This window comes from Eublepharis macularius, chromosome 10, assembly GCF_028583425.1.
Source record: "Eublepharis macularius isolate TG4126 chromosome 10, MPM_Emac_v1.0, whole genome shotgun sequence".
Lineage (NCBI taxonomy): Eukaryota > Metazoa > Chordata > Lepidosauria > Squamata > Eublepharidae > Eublepharis > Eublepharis macularius.
In genome coordinates, this window is record NC_072799.1 from 77,552,634 (window position 1) to 77,575,409 (window position 22,776).

Genomic DNA, 22,776 nt, shown 5'->3' on the forward strand with positions numbered 1-22,776 from the left:
AATTCAAGGATATGTTAAGCTATACAAATGCAACCTAGCTTTAGTGAATACCCAATGGACATCAGTTGTTTAGGATTACATTGTTTATTGCTTTCCCCACACATAGGTTCAAGCACTGTGTCTTTAGCATTCATTTTCATAACAGTTTGGAAATCTTCCCATGGTGAAGATTCATATAGTTCTGACATCCTGCCTGTCTCATGAATGGCATGATTTTGAGTGACCTGTGATCAGCGTTATAAATTAAAAACAACATGAGATGCATGAGACTGCACAAAGAGGTGGCTGTGCGTAAATTCTTCTAGGGATGCATGGAGATGGAGAGGTTGCCTCCAGAACCAACTGGACATGTGGGGTAATGGGAGGCATACTAGACACCTTTTGTAATGACTAGCCTCACTATGAGTCTCTATACACAAGACGCCTCAGCGCATGTTCGTTAAGTGTAGGGAGATGCAATGTCAGCTGGGAAATGTAGTTTAAAAAGACAGAGCCGGTGGAGATTGCTCCTCAGAGTGTTTGTTAATTTCAACTTTGCCTCCTGGAAGTCTCTGTCAATTTCACCTCTCCAGTCTAAAACTGTGTGGGATGGCAACCAGAGGGCAGCAAGGAATGGAAATGGGCTTCAGCTGCCTTCCAGATCGGGGCTTGGACCTGGAGAGATTATAACGGGCTAAAGTTTCCCTTCTGGCATTTCACAGCCCCTTCACACAGCTCTAGTGTATAGCAAAGCCTTTGCCCTGCTGCTGGCTCTGTGTTTTAAACTACCTTTCCTGGCTAACAGTGCATCTCCTAACATGTGTTCTTCCTGCGTCAGATGTCTCGGGTAGACAGACTCTCTGTGGCTGGACGTTAATAGATGTGTGCCCACCCATATGTCTTTATGCATTCCACACTGAATTTACAATTGGACCCTAGTTCACAAACTATTGCCTGCATTCACCTAAAGTCGTGCCACTTCAGTGGGCAAGTTTTGAAAGTTCATCCTTGGGTGACCATGTTCAGGATCCAGCGCCATCTGTAACCGAACCCATTCATTGCTCCAACTACCTATCTCAATGTCATCCAGTGAGGAGCCCAGTTGTAGAGCACCCAGCCACTCATCCTTGCTCATAAGCCAGCGGAGTTCCTGTTCTAGCCTCTTACTGATCTAGGAGAGACATTTGGAATTCTGGTGCGGTTCCCTATCAGGAACTTATCTGAGAAAACCAGTCAAGATTAAGAGGGGTTTAGAATGACACCTGCCAGCAGGGCCGTGTTTTTCAGCACAGCAGATTGCCTATCAGCAGCTCTCACACCAAACCTCCAATAAGCTGCCTTTCGGAACACTTTGCACAACATGCAGGGCACATTGGGCATCACTGGGCATCATAGAGCCATGCAATAGAGATGTGCAACCAATAATCCCTCACATATGAACCTGCACAAGAACATGTATAGCAGGTTTCAGCATTCTGAAATCATTTGATACCTAAAAACATAACCCTGTGAAGGAGGGGAAGGGGCATTCAACTGGAAGTAGGAACTGCTAATAGGGAAAATAAGTTTGGTACATTGCCGCTGGTCATACACAGCTCAGCGTATCAATATATCTATTTGTAAATCTATGCCACAAATGATATGATTGCTAGAGCCACAAAATGGAGCTAGGGACAGACTGCAGGAGTTCTGTACAAACCTGAAGCCAGGGTTGCAGAAAAATCTGAATTCTTAAAAATAAAAAACCCTGGGTATTAAAACTCTCCAAAATAACAGAAAAATGCCTATAGCTTTAAGAAAAGAATGTCCAACAATATTGCCTAGCCTTCTAAGCCTTGGTTTCTGTAAATCAACGTCATGTTGGTGGGAAACAGGAGTGGACTGCAAAACCAACACAGCCCTGGAAAAGCCCCCTCCCCGCAACTGTCACGCCCCCTAATGGAGAGGAATCAGAGACAGGCCCAACAGGAAATCCCAGAAAATCACTACTGACACAACTTGGCCTGGCCCAGCAGTGGCCGCCACTTGTGCAATTTAGCCCAGCCTGGTTTGGCCCAGTGGCTGATGCTGTACAACTGGGTCCAGCCACCGTGCAGCCAGGCCAGTCTTTTCCTGGGGAGAGGCTGTCAGTGGTAAGGAAGGAAGGAAAGCTTAAGAAAGGGGGCAGGTGTAAGTTGGCTGGTGCGTAGGAAGGAGAGAAGGATGCCGGCCAGCAGCAGCCACTGCACAACTGGTACCGGTTCAGTACTGGAGGCCACCATGCAACTGGGACCAGCCTTGCACGGGCGGTCAGGCTTTTCTCAGAGACAGGCTGCTACTGCTAATGAGTTAAAGTACCCACAACTGGTAGCACTGTAAATTTATTAATAAAAACCACTACATGCCCTCAGCTGTGCTACTCTCAACAGCTGACAGAGGAGGGTGTTATGGACCTCAGGGAGAGATTATTTGTAGCCTGAGTTTTTCAGAACTTTGAAGACCAAATCTATAACCCACATTTATACCAGACTGGTTCAGAAAGGCAGCACAGTCACTGAAATACAAGTATATAGGCACAAAGTCATCCATGAAGCTCAGCTGGAGAGAAAGGGCTTTAGCACTGCTGGATGAAAAGCCATTAGCTACTGCTCACTAGTTTCGTAATTAGTATAAAACAAGTGAGGGACTCACAAGGGCCTGCCACGGACAATTTATATCCTCCTGTATCCCCTCCCCCACTATTTCCTTTCCCCTTCCCTGGCAGTGCCCATAGCCCCTCCCCCTTTCATAGCCCCTCCCTTTCATACTCCCTTCTCTCATTCTCAGCCAGCAGCCGACCAACCTTTTTCTGCCATCTTCAACTTCTCCCCTTCCTTTGGCAGTCTCTCCCCCAGAGAAAGTCTGCCTAATTATCTTATATGGTCTTCTTGGAGTGGTTTCTCCTTTTCTTTGATGTTATTCAACTGAAGACCATTCCCCCTTGATACAGCGGCTGCCCACCAGTGCCAAGTTGTGTGGGTAACGAATTTCTGGTAGTTGCCGCTGGGCCTGTCCAGGATGAGTTTTCCTCCATCAGGGGATATGGCATTGGAGGGGGAGGGACTTTTTCCAGGGCTGTTTTGGCCTCCAAGCCAAGTTCACCCCTACTCTTTTGCTTTAAAGATACAAAATCTTCGGAGGGTCAACAATATTGTTGTGTTTGCATAGCAGCCTAAGAACTCAGTGGACATTTTTTCTTAAAGCTACAGGCATTGTTTCTATTATTTTCTGGAGTTTTAATTCCACTTTAAAAAAAAGATTTCAGATTTTTCTGCGTATCTGGGGCTTCTTTCAGGTCTGCAGAGAAATTCCCCCATCTGCCCCAGGTCCAGTTTGCAGATCTATTGATAATCATATCTTCAGTGGCACAGTGCTGAATTACAGATATGACCATTCATCCACGTAGCCATGTAACTCTACAGAGAAGCACTAATTTTTCCAAACAGGTTCATCTAAATGCACTTTTTCCTCTCTCCAAGCCCTTTGTACAGATAAATGAAGTTAGTAAAAAGTATGGAAAAATTCGAATACAAATATGAGTAACATCTGGGTTTGATATCCATATATCTAATTCTCAATCTGGCCAAATCTGAGGATACTTGAATCCAGACATTGGAGTTGTGAGCCGACAAGACAGGCTATGAGGGCTTTTAAGGGAACGGACAGGGGAAATAGAGGGTGGGGGAAAGAGGTGCCTCGCACAAGTTCTTGTGGGTTTCTGCATAAAAGCCGTATGCTTAAAAAAACCAAAGGCAAACAGTATGGGCCAAATGTTTCATAAGAATAGGCTGGACTTTAAAGGGGTTGTAGTTCTAGGCTGATATGCTAGAAAAAGCAGATGAGTGACAGTTCTGGGAGAAGCAGCACTAAGCGAAAGCAGGGTGTCAAGTGAGTCCAGTGTGCGTTGCTGTGGCAACAAAATATTTTGAAAAGGTCATGCATTTAAAAACAATAAGGCAGAGCAGCAGAGACATTATGAAACTCGCAGAACATGCAAGTAGACCCCTCTCATTTAGCCATTACGAACGGGCTCTTAAATAAGAGATCCTTCAAAACAAGAGGGGGCACTTCAAAATTCAGGAAGCTGCTTCTTTTTTGGAGCGGTTTTGTAAACAGGGGCAACAGCTCCCCCAGTAGAACTAGGCCAATATGCTATTGCACTCCATGGCTTCCAGGCTGTTATCACACAAGCCAGTTCTAAACAGCAGCACAACAGAAAGGAATCAACCAAACATGGAAATTCATACTTAAGCATTACCAAATTCCTTATGTAAAGGAATAACCAGCAACGGACACAGGCCATACAGTACCATACCCTATGAGAAAAGCCTCTGACCGGTGACCCACAAGATCTCCTCGTCGTAACAGGGCTACGAGGAGGTTTGCCAATGACCAGTATCTCTCTTTTTAAATCGGCCTGGAAAAACCACAAACACCACGTCAATGCATTTTTTACGGCCAAGTGTCTAGTTGGGCATTATTGGTGGCTTCTGTTTTAATCTCATGTACAAGTTACACAGACCAGTAGTTGCCATCACTAAAAAAGCCCGTTGTGCAAAAGACAGATAGGTGTGTTAGTGTAATCTGCTTGGAAAGCTATTGTTACTACCATTATTATTATTTTAAACCCAAGCACTTAAGGTTTACAGTTCCAATAATGGATTAGCTTTCAACCTACACAAGAGCCTCCCAATGTATGTGTTCAAACTGCAGCTGTATAATTAATAATGCAGGAAGCTCAGGACAAACAGCGGAAATTTCCCAGCAGCAGGAAAATATTACTATTAGCTGACATTATAACTCTCTAGAGATTAAAAGGAGAACACTGCTAAAAACTCGATCTGTTGTATAAGTGCGAATTTTGCATGGGGGGAGGGAGGAAGTGATATATGATGGGAGATCAAGCGGACACCTCCCTTAAATTAGATTCCAAAGCTTGCCTGCTCAGAAATGAAAAAAAAATATGGGAGGGGGGAGGACACGCAGGCAGCATTCGAATTTGGAACATTCCCAAAGACGCTGAAACAGACACGTGAGTCTGTATGAGTCACATGATGCTTCCAGATTTCACACTTCTATAACATTTGGCAGCTTGGAGATTGTTTTGATTCAGAGAGTAAATACATGACATTTCAACGGCACTCTATAACCAGTATCTGATTGGATATAATTCCTGCTAAAGACAGAAAGGCTGAAACGTCAACTGGACTCCCTAACTGCATAAGCAGTGGGTGAAAAATCCTCCCTAGCAGGGATTCCTACATGGTGGTCTGGAATTGTGGCTGGACTACCCAGGAAACACTTTGTGTCGGTGACCACTATTCAGTAATACAATGCAAGGGAAGAATTAATTTCAGCAATTTTTAAATAGTGGTCTTCCCATGGCTTTTTTTCAGCTGGAACGCGGTGGAACAGAGTTCCGGAACCTCTTGAAAATGGTTACATGGCCGGTGGCCCCGCCCCCTGATCTCCATGTGATCATTTTCTCCGAGGGCAATCCACTGAGTTCCACCACCTCTTTTCCCAGAAAAAAAGCCCTGGGTCTTCCTACTATCCTTCAGCTACTGGCTTCATGCCTGCATGCATGTTCAGAGCTGAGAAAAATGGCATCTCCCCTGGGCTGAGTCTGTTCTAGTACCTCAGAGAGCACCACATTGGTCCATTCTGCTGCCTATGGGGTTGGATCCAGCCAGCTTTTCCCCTCAATCTCCTCTTTACTCCAGCTGTCTGATGTGGCTTTTGTTCATGGAGGTCCCGTAATCCCTACCTTAAATTTCATGGTAGTCAAAGGGGATTCCCTCCTCTTTTTTTCAGAAGTGGGAATGCTGGCTGGATCCAATTCAAGATGTACAACTGTAGCCTTGGGGGGACTTGCCTCATCAGCTGTGGGATGGTGGTTGTGATGGTGTCTCCTGCTTGCCTGTTCCCAGAACACGGCTCTCTCCCCCCCGCCTCCCCCGCGGCCTCTAATGTCTGATTTAAACATTTATTTCCGGGACAGAACAACTTGCCTGCACTATTATGCATTTAAATTGCATCCTCATTTAAGCTGGTCCTCAACAACTCCATGTGCAATCTGAGCACAACAGACATCTGCAGCCTGGGTGGGTGTTGTGCTGGTGTTCTAATGTTGCATGAAGCAAATGCTTTGGGATGTGCAGTGACTCATTTTAGGCCTAGTTTCAACTGATGACGGAGCATGTGCAAGAATGAACAGACAAACTCTTCTTGCCTCAGGAGAATGGAGATGCCAGTGTGTGTCACTTCCGGCCCAGTTTTGTGTACTTGTGGTTGGGCTGGTCATAGCACAGCACCGCAGGAGAATGCTACAGGCTCTCGACAACAGGATTTCATGTACTTGTTATAACACAAAGGAATAAATAGTTGTCTGCAGGGCTTTTTTCTGGCAAAAGAGGTGGTGGAACTCAGTGGTGGAACTCAGAACTGCACAATGATGTCACTTTGGGTCAGCTGGAACAAGGGAGGGGGAGTTTTTTAAAGTTTAAATCGCCGTAGGCAAAAATGGTCACATGGCCGATGACCCCACCCCCTGATCTCCAGACAGAAGGGCAATCCGCGACGGAGGGCAATCTAAACTTCCCTCTGTCTGGAGATCAGGGGGCGGGGCCACTGGCCATGTGACCATTTTCAAGAGGTGCCGGAACTCCGTTCCACTGTGTTCCTGCTGAAAAAAAGCTCTGGTTGTCTGGATACTTTATTCAGCACTTCAATGAGTTAACCAAGTCTACAGTGCTGTACAGCCTCCTTAATACAAATTATTTCCAAAGCAGGTAACAGTGTTAAAAGCCTATGCCATAAAAGTCAACAGTAGTTTTCCAGTAGATTTAACAGACTCTAGAGGAAACTTTTATTGCACAAATTTATGTAGCGAACAACTTGCTAGTATTAAAAAGGGAACCAAAACTTAGATTCAGACAAGAACGACCGTGGGAAATATTAACTATGGGTGATATTATGCTCCCAAACAATCTCTGCAATTTTGTTTTTATCTGGAACATCTCAATTCTGACTTTTTGGTTTCAAGGATGTGATTAAGTTTGTAGAATTATATCTAATGTGTTTAGGATTATGTAATTTAAATACATTTAAATGGTTTACCTCAGGGAAAAAGTCCAATTGCATGCTTAAGCTATTAAATGTTAGTAAATTTGATCCTTAATTATTCAGTTAACCTCTGAGTTTTCGGTTTGTTAAAACAATTCAGAAGCCATGCAGTATTTCACACCAAGTAGACTTTATTACCTTTAACTTTGGTGAATTTTTCTCTTGTCTGTATGACAGTTTGGAAAGGAGAGGGGGTGAGTGGGTAACGGCAGACTTGGAAGATGTAGAGACACATTTGGAGAGAGAGGATCTGGCGGAGGGAAGTGGGAGGCTAGAGGCAAGGCAGGCAGGAGAAGTGGAAGGCGCTTGCATCCCATAGGGAAGTGAAGCTGGCTTGAACATTTAGAGAAAGACAATAGTAATTGTGTGCAGCAACAGTTACAGAGGAAGACACAAAGTACAGAGAGGTGCACCACTGTAAGTGAGAGGAAATTAAGCCTTCCCCTCAACTATTGGTCTTAGTAAGATGCTATGACAAGATGCTGATTCCTTATTGACTATAATTTTCTCCAGCCTTTCTTCCATGGAGATTAAGGCAGTAGACATAGGGTTTCTAAGAAGTTTGTCATCTAGGCACAGATCAGATCAAGCCTGCTTAGCTGTATCTTGGGCCTTCTGGGCACGTGTTCAAACCATAACGAGAAGCACAAGGTTAGGTTCTCCATGCTCAGCAGGACTCTTGCCATGCTTTCTTGAACAGCAGCCCCCACCTCTTTCCTGGGCAGCAATGCACGGTGGGCTGCTTTTAAAATCCCCACTAGAGATGGGAACGAACCGGGAAAATGGTGGTTTGCTGTGGTTTGTCATGTTTCATGAACCACAAACTGGCATGAAATTGCCCGGTTCGCGATTCGTGAACTGGTTTGTTTGGTTTTTGAATATATCACTTCCAGGGCAGCAGAAGGTCTGCAAAAAGCCCACCCCCACCCCCATTGCCTAGGAAACTGATTGATTGGCACCAGGCTGTCTGCAGTGATAAACTGAAAAATGAAACAAACCTGCCTAAAAATCGTTGCAGTTCATCAGAAATGCCCTCCAATGAACCGCTGGTTCATGAAACAATAAACAGCACGATTCGTATTTCAGTTCGTGCTCACCTCTAATCCCCACCCAATTTAAGCTAGCAAATGACTAAGAGCCAAGCTACAAGTGACATTCTTCACGTGAAGAACACTTGATCGTTTTCGCAAGTTTTTCTGGGAACTGAAGTCCCAGTGTCCTTCCCCTCTCTGTTAGAATCGCTGCCTGAAGAGCCAGAGAAAGCCTGCGGCAACAGCAGCTTTTGCAAATCGTTCCTCCAGTCACAAGCCTGCTTTCAACGATCTTTTGGGGCGGGCAGCTGCAACTTTCTCCCTGGGTGTCCTGCTCAGCTTCACCGGCATGTCAGCTTTCTCCAGAGCAGGTCCCCGGGAGCAAGACGATTTGCAAAAGCTGCTGCTGCTGCTGGCTTTCTCTGGCTCTTCAGGCAGCGATTCTAACAGAGAGGGGAAGGAACAGAAGGAAAAGGGGCAGAGGAGAGGGACTTCAGTTCCCAGAAAGACTTGTGAAAACGATCAAGTGTCCTTCACGTGAAAAATGTCACTTGTAGCTTGGCTCTAACTGTTCAGAAGAAATAGAAAAAAGGCCTCATTACACACAAGCAAACCTATGCAAGCTGGAAGAAAATGTTTAATTGGTTGGACTGCCATCCTTGTCTAACAGTGAAATCCTAAACAAAGTTACTTCAGTCTAAGCCCACTGATTGATTGATTGATTGATTGATTGATTGACTGATTGATTGATTGACTGATTGATTGATTTCAATGGGCTTGGGTTGCAGAAACTTTGTTTAGGATTGCACTGTAAAATACCTAAACCAATGATAACCAGTGCCTGCGGACTGAGTGCTCAGAAGGCGCAGCACACTGTTTTGCAGACAACAGTCAAGGCCCTGAAATAAATTTTGTCACACAAACTGATCACTTCACAGCCAGCCATGATTTACAATTGGCTAGAAAAAATCTGTAGTCCACCAGGTCTGACACAAGCCATCAGGGCTTACTAAACATCCTGTTTTTGTTGCTTGCCTGAGGGAGCAAAGCACCTAGTAGGTCACAGTTAAGTCTCCAGGTTGCTGGTTTCAGACTACCAGGTTGGAAGTTTGTGCTATTCTGCTGTATAATACAATTGGCACCAACTGGCATTTGTGGAAAATGCAAACTCCATAACTGGATATCCATAATCCAGAGACAGACGACAATAAACTATGAGCTTTCTCTGCTTCTAACAACTTGAAAACACATTTTCTTTCCTAACAAGTGACTTGAAATAAGGGAAGTTTTTTTGTGTTAGTGTGCTTTTGCTATTCCTGAAAACTGTAAGTCAGAGGTAGACACATGCAGGAACACATAAAAGGGAAATATTAGACTTGAATTAATTATGTAAATTTAGGAATTATTCTGAGGAAGTTTAAATACCTCTTTTTTAGTGTCTGATGAACTGTCCCCTTCATAAGTTATCAGAGACTGTTTCTGAATTGTTACTGGTGACTCTAAATTATCATGGCTTGGCTCTTCTTCTATATGAAGCCTTGCCAGTTGTTCTGTTACATCAGGGGCACGTCTGTAGAAACCCGAATCTTTACATTTTGACTGCCCCCCCTGGATTATTGACAGCAGCTCTTCACAGATTTCCTCTTCCTGTTCGTCCGTCTCTGTCAGCATTCCGAGTAAGAGGTCTTCTTTGCCTGCCACTTCATGCACTTCTGAAGTTGTATCTGTGAAGCTTTCCCTTTCCTTGACAGTGGAGATTCCTCTCATATCTCTGAAAATGCTACATTTGCTTTCACTCAGGTTTAGGCCGTTAGTTACAAGCTTATGTGTTCTCTCACGGAACCGAGTGGCTGGAGGAGGCGATTTACAGACGGATGAAGACAATGGCAAAGGTGAAGTAGGAGATTCAGGCAAAGAGTGGGAGGCCTTTGGTGAGGAAATTGGGACGAAATGGCCATGTTTTACTTCAGGAGTGATACTATCTGTAAGCCTTGGTACATTCTGAGAACCTGTTAATGCTAGAGAGCTGAGATCCTCTAAATCGGAACGAAAGCTGTGTGGAAAAGGTGGAGGAGAAGGGGAAGGAGTACTTGAAGGTGAAAAGCCAAGAGTCAGTGACAGCCATTCACTGGTGATAGCCTGAAGATTTCCTTTATTAGATTCTGGACAAGGAGAGGGCTGGTACCTGAGAGGAGGGGGTGATGCTTTGGAATCCAACTTGAGAAATAAGGGAAAGCATAGAAATTAATATAATGGGGGGGGGAAGACATTGGGCTAATGTATGAAAGCTAAAATAAAGTTCAATGTCATCTATCCCTAGGATACTATTTCATTGAGCATAAATTTCTGAAATCATTAGCACATGAATCAGAAGAGCAGAAAGAAGCATATCTGAAAAGTGAAACTGTATCAGGCTTAAATGTTGAACAGCAAGACTGAGTTCATGAGGTGAATTTGATCCATGAGAGTTATGTTCTTTACTGTCCCTTAGTAAGCCTATGACTAATAGCCCAGATGTGATTACCAGAACTTCCCAAGCCAGGGCTACCTTTAAATATTAATGAAAATTAACCCAACTGGGCAATCTCATGTTGTGCAAATTTTAAACCGTTCCTGTCTTTTGACACAGTAACCTTACAGAAACATCTTACATACAGTTGCATACTTCTATTAAGGCCTCTGCAGCTAAGCAATCCACCTTTTAAATCAAAATTCACAGCATTTCGACAAATAATAATTACACGTTATTTAAAAGAATACAGCATTCAAATCCTTCTTAGTGTAAACGGTAAGACAATAAGTGTAAACAGAGAGCTATACCACACAGCCATTTATTTTGAGTATCATTATTGTCTGAATAATATTGCAATATGAAATATTGATTGAAGTTTCCTTCTGGTAAAATAAATGTCCTTGTTTAAGAATGGCAGAGGTGGAATTCAAACGTATATCGCATCGGTGGATATCCACTGCTTCAGTAAATACTGAAAATGTAGTTTATGTTGTTATTAATTCTCAACATTAAACCTTCATTTGAAAAGAAATCTGAGTAGTAGAATAACTGAAATCAACTGTTAAGTTGAATATTTCTGTAGCCCTGGAAATAAATACTGTGGGGGTATATTTCCCTACCCTGGTTATACTTTTTCTGGCAGAATGGCGAGAAAGTTGCTCTATAATGTTTTCATCTTAGAACACTGTCACCTGTACAGCAGTAAAGAATGTCCCTGAAGTACAACCAGTTAATACTTACAGTCCCTTCTTTGGAAACAAAAAAGGACTCAGAGTTGTTGGTTTTTTTAAAAAAAACAGAAATCTATTAACTTTGCCATTGGAGTAGCTTTTCCATCCTAAACCCATCTAATATGTTGGGGTAAAAAATAATCCCAGAAGTTAATTAAGAAAACTCTGATCCAGGGAACCATTTTAAGTGCTCTGGTCTAGGTATGGCCCTTCATGACAACTTGAGAACTGGCAACCTGGAGAATATTTACATCACCTCAGAGAGATACAGGGCTTTTTTTTCAGCAGGAACGCGGTGGAATGGAGTTCCGGAACCTCTTGAAAATGGTCACATGGCTGGTGGTCCCGCCCCCTGATCTCCAGACAGAGGGGAGTTTAGATTGCCCTCCGCGCCGCCGAGCAGCACGGAAGGCAATTTCAACTCCCCTCTGTCTGGAGATGAGGGGGCGGGGCCACAGCCATGTGACCATTTTCTCTGAGGGCAACCCACTGAGTTCCACCACCTCTTTTCCCAGAAAGAAAGCCCCGGAGAGATATATTTGTTGGTCAAAAAACCCACAGTACCAAAATATTAGAAATATTAATTTTAGACATTTTAAAACGTTTTCCTTTAAAATTTCTTAAAAGTTTATCGTTTAATATCTTAAATTTGAACCATAGATTTATATCCACATCTTTGTAAAGGAACCATACTAGTATGACTTATTCAATATGCAAAAGGGGAGGTTGAATCTATGCAAAAGAAACATTCTGCTTCGTGTCAAAGTGTACTTTCAAGCTCTGTATAGTTTAGTACTGGGAAGCACAATTTTTGGGAACTTTTTCTACCCCAAGATACATCGGAATTTGGCTTAGAATAGAAATATACCCCAAATTCAGTATGTGCTTTACAAGGTTGTTAGAGGGCTAGTTATGCATCAGTATGACTTCAAACTTCTTGGTAAAAAATTCATCCACTGATAGTACAGGGAAGAGGAGTGAATGCTTGGTTCCAGTTTAGCAAAAAAGAATTCTCAGCTTTGGCCTGGCACCAGCATACCAGCCATTACCAGTAATGGAAAGTCTGGTTGCCTCCTGTTTGTATATCCAGCTGGCCTGCTTTTCATCAAGTTGCATGCGCATGTTACTCCTGCTCAGAACACAATCAGCTTATTTGCACAGTCCTGGCAAGGGCTGAGCAGGCTGTATCTGTATATGGGAATTACTCGTGGGGCCTCCTAAAGCAGATAATGGTTGTGTACTCTCCTGGCAGAATTATTGTGGAGGACAGAAAGAGGGAAAGGGGTCTCATGACATGTACATGGGATACCTGCACTTATTTAATGGAATGGTCCGTGCTCCAAAGTTATACAGAAATTGAACATGTAGACCTCAGCTGTCATTCGACATACGTGTTTGGCATGGAGTAGGTGTAAAACAGGAATTGCTTTTACATAATTCGAAGCTACCAACTATTAAAGCATTTTCTGTTAGTATCATTTTATAGATCAATATGAAAATATTATGGATAATGCTGAAGTGATAATACACTTGCAACATATAACGTTTGCATAAAGGCACAACATACTGAAGGAATTTTGGGGGGAAAAGAGTTTATTCCTTCTTTTATTGTCAGACATTTTATGCAGGAAACATTCATTTATTGATCAATAACTGCAATTATGCACAAGCAAATTCATCCTAATGAAACCACATTTAAAAATGTCATTGAATAAACTACTTAATAATATGTTGTCGCTTCCTGTGCATAAGTGTTATTGCCGCAAACACATACCCATCTAGATGAACGCCATTTGCTTAGAAGATGATGGAAGTTTGAGAAAGTAAAGAACTAAGGAAACATGATATATGGTCTCATGATAAAAGCATGATGAGTTAAAAACAAACAATGCGGACGCACTCACTGTGATGTATCAGAATGCAGTGGCAAGTAGTATGTTGACTGTGGTCCAATGATAGAGCACAAACTCATTTTTGATAAACTATGTGAGTTTCCTACCAGTGGAAAAAATCTCTCATAGTGATGATGCACACATTGTACTGGCCCATTCTTTATATAATCATCTCCAAAGAAGATGGCACTATGATGTCACCAGCGCAGTATCTGCATTGAGTTTATACAAAGATGGCACCAATGCTGCATGTGATTCACCACCATTGTTGAGCCAATATTCCCCTGGTAGGAGACTGGTGCTGGTGACATATTTGGATGAAAGGTATCTAGTTTGCCCACCCCTTCTGTAATGCAGATGTGAGCTGACTAAAAGACCATGCGAAGACTGAATAAGAAACATTTACCATGTTTCTTCTTTTGGGGCACCTGAAGCAATTATATTAGTGTTTTATTGTCTATTGATGTTTTTTGTTCATTAGTGACCTGTTTTCTTTTGCATTTTGAGTCTTCTTAGGGGCTTGGACTCTTAACTTTCCTAAGATAAAACTATGATGAAAAATTATAGCTGTTTCCATGCACGTGCACATTGTAAATAAATCTAGGATGTTTCAGGTTGTAATTCTAAGAGTGCTTCTTTGGAAATAAGTGCATTTAAATCAACCAGACTTACTACCTAGTGAACAGAGAAATGCCTGGGCTATCTTTCCTATCCAAAGAGGTAAGACTGAGGCCGTTTCCACACGGCTCCCCGCTGCTCGTAACAACCTGGAATACCATGAAAAAAACGCGGAAGATTGCGTTTTCTCACGCGAGATTTGCGTGACGTCGCACAAATCTCATGCGAGAAAACACGATCTTCCGCGTTTTTTTCGCAATATTCTGGGTTGTTATGAGCAGTAGGGAGCCGTGTGGAAATGGCCATAGACACATTCATATTACAAAATTAAACTAGGTTTAAGTAATATGGCACTTAAGGCTTAATTTGAACCAGAGTTCAGCTGCTTAACTTTCCTTTAAAAAATCAAGGGCTTGGTCCTCAAATATGTGTAGCATGGATCTGTACGGCTGAAATGAAGCCAACTCATGGCCTTTTCAAGATGTTATCAGTATAGAATTGGACTGAACCAAATGTTCCCAGCAACAACAGTGATGTTTATATCGGGCCCTCTTTGGTTTCCCAGTATTTTGGATCAAATGCAACGACACAATTAAAAGAATCATTTTTTAAAAAAATATGAAGCAATTTTCATAGAGAAATGAGTATGAAAACATGACTTTGCACTGCAAGCTTAGTTATAAACAAATACATAGTAGCATCATTTCTTATTTTACTTTTAGACAACAAATAATTCTGAACCTGGTGAAAAGTAGGGGAAAAAATCTTCCTTACCTTAGCTGAACCTAAATGGTGTATTCTGTCACTGGAATAGCTCTGGGGTATTGGAGGAACGGGATATTCATCAGCCCCTTTAGCTGTGTTCTTTTTCACGGTTTCTACATAGGACACAGGAAAGATGCCTTGCCTGTTGGTTCCTGGTAGTTTGCCTTCGTACCAGTTTTGATCAACTCGTCTGAGAAGAATTACTTTGTCTCCCTGTAAGGCATTATCAAAATTCCTTCACTGTTGACAACAGCCAATTCTGTGCATTTCAGCACAAATTTCATCCCTTGTGAACATAAGAGATGGCGTGGTGGCTAAGAATGAACGACCCTGAGTCAGCCTCGAGTTCAAACTGCATCTCAGCACCAGCTCACTTCGCGGATTTAGGCAAGCCGCTAACTCTCAGCTTCCTCTGCAGTAATATTGACCCACATTGGTTGTTTCAAAGATTAAAATACCAGATATCTGCAACCCATGCCCCATTATATTTGTTCATTAAATGTCCTAGCTGTTGATCATATTGTATTTTTGTTCACTGCAGGGCTTTTTTTCAGCTGGAATGCAGTGGAATGGAGTTCCAGAACCTCTTGAAAATGGTCACATGGCTGGTGGCCCCACCCCCTGATCTCCAGACAGAGGGGAGTTGAGATTGTCTGGAGATCAGGGGGCGGGGCCACCAGCCATGTGACCATTTTCTCCTAGGGCAACCCACTGAGTTCCACTTCCTCTTTTCCCAGAAAAAAACCCCTGGTTCACTGAATGTTCTTGCTGTTGATTACATTGACTTGCACCTTGAGAATGGTGGATTATTCAATCAATCAATCAATCAAGCATGAAATACACTCCTCAAATGATGTTACTGATCTTTAAAATTTGGCCAGCCTCTTTTCTCATCTTTCACCTATTTTGTTATTAATTTCTTATCCACACAGCCATCTGGCAATAAATGGGTGGACGATACCTGAAAATAAGTGGCTGGTTTTGTTGAATAACCAAAGATGTTTCCTGTGTTAGACAGATGTAAGAAAGCAATGACAGCAATGATAATGGGTTGAATATAGACTAAATCTTCTGGTAACAAGCTATTTCAGGTCAGGAAAACAGCATGGGTGGGAAGGTGTATTCACCTTCTCCCTGCATGCCGTGATCCATATGCAAATCAGGCCGCTACACACCTGTAAACTGAGCTCCCAGCGGGGACTTGCAACATGTCTGAGTTCAAGTCCTCTTGGTGATCCAATGGTAACCTGAGGACTTTGAAACGTGTAGTCAGGCCCTCAGTGTTTATAACTGAAATGTACTGCCATGCAGAATAGGTGGAGAGCTGCAGCACTCGTGTTCATCACTTCAGTTAATTTTGCTTTCCAGTAAAAACACACACACACACACAAGGAGACTGCCAGCGATTACCTTTCTCAGTGACAGTTCCACATTTGTATCGGCATTGAAATTATATTTGGCAACAGCTTCTCCAATCTCTCCAATGTGTGCAGGGGGTGGTGGCCTTGCTGGCTGTGCTTTTTCGGGGGGAGTGAGTTTCTGAAAGAAGAACAGCCTTAATAAGTCAACTTAGTATGTGCAAATAAATACAGAAGGGGAAAGGATCTGAAGGACGTACCTCAACATAAGAAATAGGAAAAATCCCAACTCTTCCATAGTGCTCGCCCTCATACCAGTTTTGATCCACTTTCCTGAGGATATAGACAGTATCTCCTTTCTTAAAGGACAGTTCCCTGAAACAAGCAGTCCAAGTCAACTGAAGGTTATCATTTTTGTGACAGTCAATATAAATCTATCTTTACTTGATATTGGTAATGGGTGCAGATCTTCCTTTGCACTTTTGTAGCAACATGGCTGCAACACACAACTAATTCTTGAGCAAAGGAAAACCCTGCATCAAGGGTATTGAAATGCAATATATTTCGAACAAATTGGCCAACAAGAAGCTTTCTTCTTTGGATGCTGATATTGTGTTATTGAAAAACAAAATTAAAACAACAAATAAGACTGCTGATACCATTGAAATACTCTTCTAATTTGATATGGCAATTTATTCTTTAATTCTTGTTTCTCTCCTCAAAGGTTCATTACAGCGTTTCTTCTTTTTCCTGATATGCACATCTACATTATTTATTAAGTTATTAGATGTTCTTCTGATTCATCTACAGTTGCACATAAAAAGGTATTTACGTGTAACTATTTGCATCGCACTGTAGATAGGAACACATATTTAAGTGCTCATCTAGTAGGAAGCAATACAGTGCAGACCAGGGGTCCCCAACACTTCTGAGGCTGTGGACAACCTTGGCCTTCTGACACAGGGCTGTGGGCACAGCCACAAAATGGCTGCTGCGGGAGGTGGAGCCAACCAAAAAATGGTTGTCATGGGAGGCAGAGCTGGTCAATGGAGATCTGATTGGCTGTGCAGATTTTTTAAAAAGTTGCTTCCATGGCAACACCCCCACAGTAAAAGAATCTTCACTGTGTGACTGAAGGTAAGCTGCGTGTATGCAAGAAAATATTTGTAAACAATATGGTCATTTAAAAAGGCATCCTGTTAAGAAGAGCTTTTGCCTGAAATGTTGAAGAGTTACTATTAGAGTTATGCATAACCACAACTCCTGACATTTTATGGTTATTCTGAAGCTCTCATGGGCAAAAGCCCACCTGGCCTCACCCATGTTCTAAAAATACTTGATGAGCTCCAGGAAAGATGGGGACCCCTGGTGTAAATAGATGGTATTCATATTTCAATGTGCGTTTCAAAGTCAGATGATTTATAAATCTCCTTTGCTGGACTGGCTGCATGTGACTTTTTAAATGTTTCAGGTCTATAACAGGAATGTAAATGTAACAGACTGGATTCAAATTGTGGGACTGGATCCAAAACACCCGTGAGAAAAATCTTCTGGTCAATTTAACGCTTCTGTCAACAAGCAGGCCCCTGTGAAGTCAAACTCATGTTTTGCACCCAATCCAACAATGTCTAGAATATACTTTGAAATGATGGCTTTTCTTGCATTTGGATGCTACATTGACAGCTTTCAACACAGGTACACAAATAGCTCAAGGAAGGCTGAAGGGTGTTATGTATGAAAATACTCTTAGTTCACTGTGAAATTGTTCTCTGAAGAGTGAACAGCAAAAAACTTAGTGCGAAGGCCAACAGAACTTTTTAAGATTTCTTATGTGTCACTGAATGCTTGATGAGACTGAGTCTATGCACTGCTGTGACAGAATAAGCATTCAATGCAAGGATTACCAAGCGCTATATCGAGAGAGGAAGGTAAAGGGTTAAAACAACTACCTGAAGGGAGGATGATTGTCATGCTGCTCCACCCTCTCTGTGATAGGCCAGTGAAAAAGTAACAAATTGGAAATGACAAGATTGTCAGAGAGAGTCCAAGTTTGGAATCTGACCAGGAGGGTCAGACTGAGATGCCTCTGGGCAAGGAAAAGGAGGGGAAAAGTTTCCTTTACTGGGACAGCTTAAGGTTGATAAAAAGCTTTTAGTTGATTAACTAAAGTGGGAAAGCCAGCACTAATTTTACTCAAACAGGATAGAACTGGGAGCATGTGTTTCGCAAAAGAAATGGGTAGTAAAAGGAGACTCCCCTTCTGCCAAGGAATCAGGGATAAGTCTTTAGTGGAAAAATAATTCTGGAAAGGTAGTTTGACTCTGTGGAGTACCCTAGGTCTGCAGTAAAAGGAACTGCAGTAAAACGAAGAGTACTGTGTGGAATACCTAAGCAGTGAAGTGAACTCTCTGGAGGAACTAACTTTGCTTTAAGTAACTTAAGTCTGAAACTACCAACCTCTCACATCTAAGATCTGTAAATATCTGAAACTAAGCATTAAGAAGTCTATTGTGCCTCATACTTGTGAAGTATTCTGTTCAACAAACAAAATTTACCTCAGTGTGGGAGTGAGTGGGACATACAACATAACTAAATACTGCAGATATTGATTTCCAATTACATTACTATTTGTACACCCAGAACGATAAAATGGTATACAGTCAACAACAATGGTTCAAATAAATCTGAGAGAGAGAGCTTTGTATCAGTTAAAGGTAATGTATGTGGAGTTTTCTTCCTATAAAAATTTCTCTAGCATAAATAATGCATTTTTTCATAATGAATGGTCAGCAATACTTACTTAGAGGTTTGAGCCTTAAAATCATATACTGCTCTAGCTGGCAGTCTCTGAAAAGGAGAAAAAGAATTTAGTTCAGAGACCTATTTTTTTTAAAAAATATATTTTTATTAAAAAAGTCAAAGATAAAGGGGTCCATTTTAAAAAAAATACTGGCTTTCTCTATTTAAATAACTAAGTAAAAAGCCTTCAATGTAATTTACTGTTAGCATTAATACCATAAATAATCATTCAACAATTTTTATCTTTGTTGCATGGAGAGTAAAGTTTGGCTTATATGTATTAGTTCATATCATGGAAATTGTTCTCAAGGGCGTTTTGTAAAGGCTGTTGTACTAAAGCAGTTTGTCTTGAACTAATTAATTTTCTGGAAAAATATCCAGTAAGGGCTGAATTCTTTAAGTCTGTTTCCCAAATCCATAGGCAAAACACTACAGAACAACTGCTGAGTACTAGTACTGGCTTGTGTGGTAAGATAGATACTTTTGTCCAGGGCTTTTTTTCTGGGAAAAGAGGTGGTGGAACTCAGTGGGTTGCCCTCGGAGAAAATGGTCACATGGCTGGTGGCTCCGCCCCCTGATCTCCAGACAGAGGGGAGTTTAGATTGCCCTCCAAGGGCAATCCAGACAGAGGGGAGTTTAGATTGCCCTCCAAGGGCAATCCCCTCTGTCTGGAGACCAGGGGGCGGGGCCACCAGCCATGTGACCATTTTCAAGAGGTTCCGGAAGTCTGTTCCCCTGCGTTCCCCCTGAAAAAAAGCCCTGCTTTTGTCACTTTAAGCATTGACAAAAGAACGAGAGAATCACATTCAGGTAATATAGGCCTTTGAATTAGGAATACAGTGTAATTTGTAATATCCTGGAGACAAACAAGATAGTCTAAAGGCTGTGGCATAACCATTCATGAAATACAGCTCTCTTAATTAGTTGCAAAAACTGTTATTCTCGGTTGGCAAATTTTTACATACACAGATCAATACAGATGAAATAACTTACAAACAGAATATACCTCTAGTATTTGAGAGTCTTTCAGCCTCAATGTTCACTAATTTTCTCAGTGTTCTCATCTGTATATATCTGTCTAGCAGAGGAGAACACTCCAGGCATCAGATAAATGTGTATGTTGTCCAGGAAAACGTGATTTTTTGACACAATTTCAAGAAGTATTCTAAGAATATGCTTCCCAACTAGTATGGTGACAAGTATTATGAACAGGAAGTGGGGCTCAAAATCCCTCAAATTCATTTCTGGGCTTTCCCACACACTCAACTCATTCCCGAGTTTCTTAGTAGTCAATCCCCAAGCACTGGAATCATTTTGGGTATGGTTCTTCCACGTGTTTGTTTTGTTCTGGTTTTTGTTTTGTTCTGCACATGCCTTAAATAATCAGGATTTTCAGGTGAGGGTACTATGCCCATCGGTTGCATCATTGGTGCATTTCAGCACACACTCCCCTTGTATTTTTTATGCATGCTTATATTGTTATATTGATACAAGGGCTACATTTTTAAAAAGATTAAATATGAACACATGAGAATGTCCTTGCATCGGAAAGCCTTAAAAAAGAAGCAGCTCCCTCACCCATAATTAAATTCCCTCCACTCGATCCCAACCAGAGAGTCCTGCCCAGGCTGACCAAGAGCTAGGAGGCAGAGGCCAACGCTGGTGGGGCAAACCAATCTCTGTTGTGATGGAGGTTGGAGCAGCAGGGGTTATGTGTTTTTCAAACCAGGTTGCTTTTTGGGGTGCCAGAAGTGGCAATCCTTCCCCCCACTGGGCCACTACGGCCCTTGCAATTTTTTTAAATTGTAATTTTCATATCACTGTATCAACCTACCATAGATGCAGCTGATCTTCTGAATTCCCAGCTTTCATTTTTTCTAAAAAAGTAAGCCTCTAGCCCTTTTCCTTGCAGAGATATAAGGGGAAAGGCATATCTCTGCAATGGAAGTGTTTACTTTTTTAAAAATGAAAGCTGAGAATTTAGAGAACTGCTGCATCTATTAGTACAACCATAGGTTGATATATTGATATGGACCAAAAAAAAAAAAAACAAGGAAGGGGGGAAAGGAAGGCAGGGGGAGGAGTGGTTCAACAATGATGAACACCCAATCATCAAAAAGTGGGTTAGAAGGGGTGGGACAAACAAAACTGAAACAAACATTATGCATAAGGAAAATATCAATTCAAAATCGGCTTCCAGAAAAAGACAGGTAAAACATTCTCACAAGAACTGGAAAAAACCTGGGGGAAACAAAAAAAACCTGAAGTGAGAACTAAAGGCAAAACCAAAACAAAACATGCAGAAATCGGGATAAATCGAAGCAGAATGGGGCCAGAACTGAGAGAAAAAAATGTGTGCAGAAAATCCCTTTCTTGGATTGCATTACTGAAATGAATATAGTGCTAAAGCAGTCTTTGGATGAAAACTGCATTTGAAGATCATACAGAGCCACTTGGGTGCCTCAGACTCTTTTCCATATTCCTCTCCCTTGCCTGGTATCTGAATTCTAGCCCTGTTATTACTAGTAAAATACCTGCTTGTAACAGCTGGGTTGACAAATGACCATCCTATAAATGCCTTGAAAATGTCTCCATAGACTATTTTTAAAAAATGTTGTTGTGGCTTTAAATGCTTCTGAATTATATATATATATATATATATTTTCATTTAACTACCTCTCTCTCTGGAGTTCCTCTTCTTTCCTTTGGAGTACATCGACCCACATCAGTGAAAGCTGAAGAATAGTTCCCAGGAGACCCCTGGTCTACTGAAAATAAAATGCCATTTTGTGAAATTAATCAATTATGTTTAATTAATTCTGTTGGGCTTTGCTTGAAGGGCTGCTACCTCTAAAGTATATGTAAGACCATAAGCATGAGGCTAACCCCCCGCCAAAAAAAAAGATACACAAAAACTGATGAAACAGAAACTTAAAGATGGAATTGTGCAAGTTACTACTGCTAATACGATTTGGTTTAAACTGAATTTGTACAATTAAAGAGCAAAACAAGACAGCACATCTTCCCTAAATCTAATTTAAACAGTAGCGACTTAAGCGACTATAGGAACAGATATATGATACGGTGACAATGCAAAAAGTACAAAAAACATTACCATGAATCACAAAATGTTAAACATGTAACTTCATGCAGGGGGATGTGTCAAAAGCATGCCACAATGACAGAACGATAAACCAGGCATTTTTCAGGATTATCCATTAATATGCATTCCTCTTTTATAGAAGGGATTTTGGAGCTGCATACAGAACTTCAAGCCCTGGTATTGTAAAAAAGAGCTCTTTATTCTGAGACAGTCATATGAATGGGATAATGGTTGCAAATGCCCTATGAGTGCAATCCTAATCATGCTTACTGGATGTTACTGGACCCAGTGCAGCTTATTTTGGAGTAAGGGATCCTGCTGCTCATTCGTTATAGGACAATATGCAAACATCTGTTTTAAGAACAAAATGTAATTCTTAAAAATTTTCTGAAAAATAAACCAAAGCATAGGCTTCTAGACTGTAGAAATCCTAGGTATTAAGTATATAAAATAACCCTCTTTTTCAGGACTTTCAGATAACTACTCCTGTTTCCATTACTTTCAGCAACTATAACATGATTTGGGACATTAGCTAATGACTAATTTACAGTGATGGCAAAGGATTCAAACAATTCCAGAATTAAAGCCGTGTGAGCTAAAGCTGTGAAATCTGGCAGCCTCTCCCCCCAATGTTTTACTCAAGGTGAGTTTATACAAACCACACCTTTGCGTGGGAAACTAGATGATTGTCATATACCACTGGTCACTATGATCCTCTCTATATGAGACGCCTCGGCAAATGTTTGTCAAGTGTAAGGAGACACAATGTTAGCTAGGAAGCATAGTTTTAAAAGACAGAGCAGGTAGAGATTGCTCCTCAGAGGCTTTGTTAATTCCATCTTTGC

The 22,776-nt window shown here is 41.6% G+C and overlaps 1 protein-coding gene across 3 annotated transcripts in view; it reads right to left on the reverse strand.

Annotated features, from left to right (window-relative positions):
- Positions 1–22,776, reverse strand: part of SORBS2 (sorbin and SH3 domain containing 2) — a 147,026-nt gene that overhangs the window by 8,673 nt on the left and 115,577 nt on the right. For all 3 annotated transcript variants that reach the window (XM_054989734.1, XM_054989733.1, XM_054989732.1), the window contains 5 exons: positions 21,505–21,593; positions 18,830–18,876; positions 16,290–16,404; positions 16,082–16,210; positions 14,681–14,884 (listed from right to left, as the gene is read on the reverse strand). In XM_054989734.1, coding sequence (XP_054845709.1) covers positions 14,681–14,884; positions 16,082–16,210; positions 16,290–16,404; positions 18,830–18,876; positions 21,505–21,593 — 584 coding nt within the window. The remainder of the gene's footprint in view (positions 1–14,680; positions 14,885–16,081; positions 16,211–16,289; positions 16,405–18,829; positions 18,877–21,504; positions 21,594–22,776) is intronic.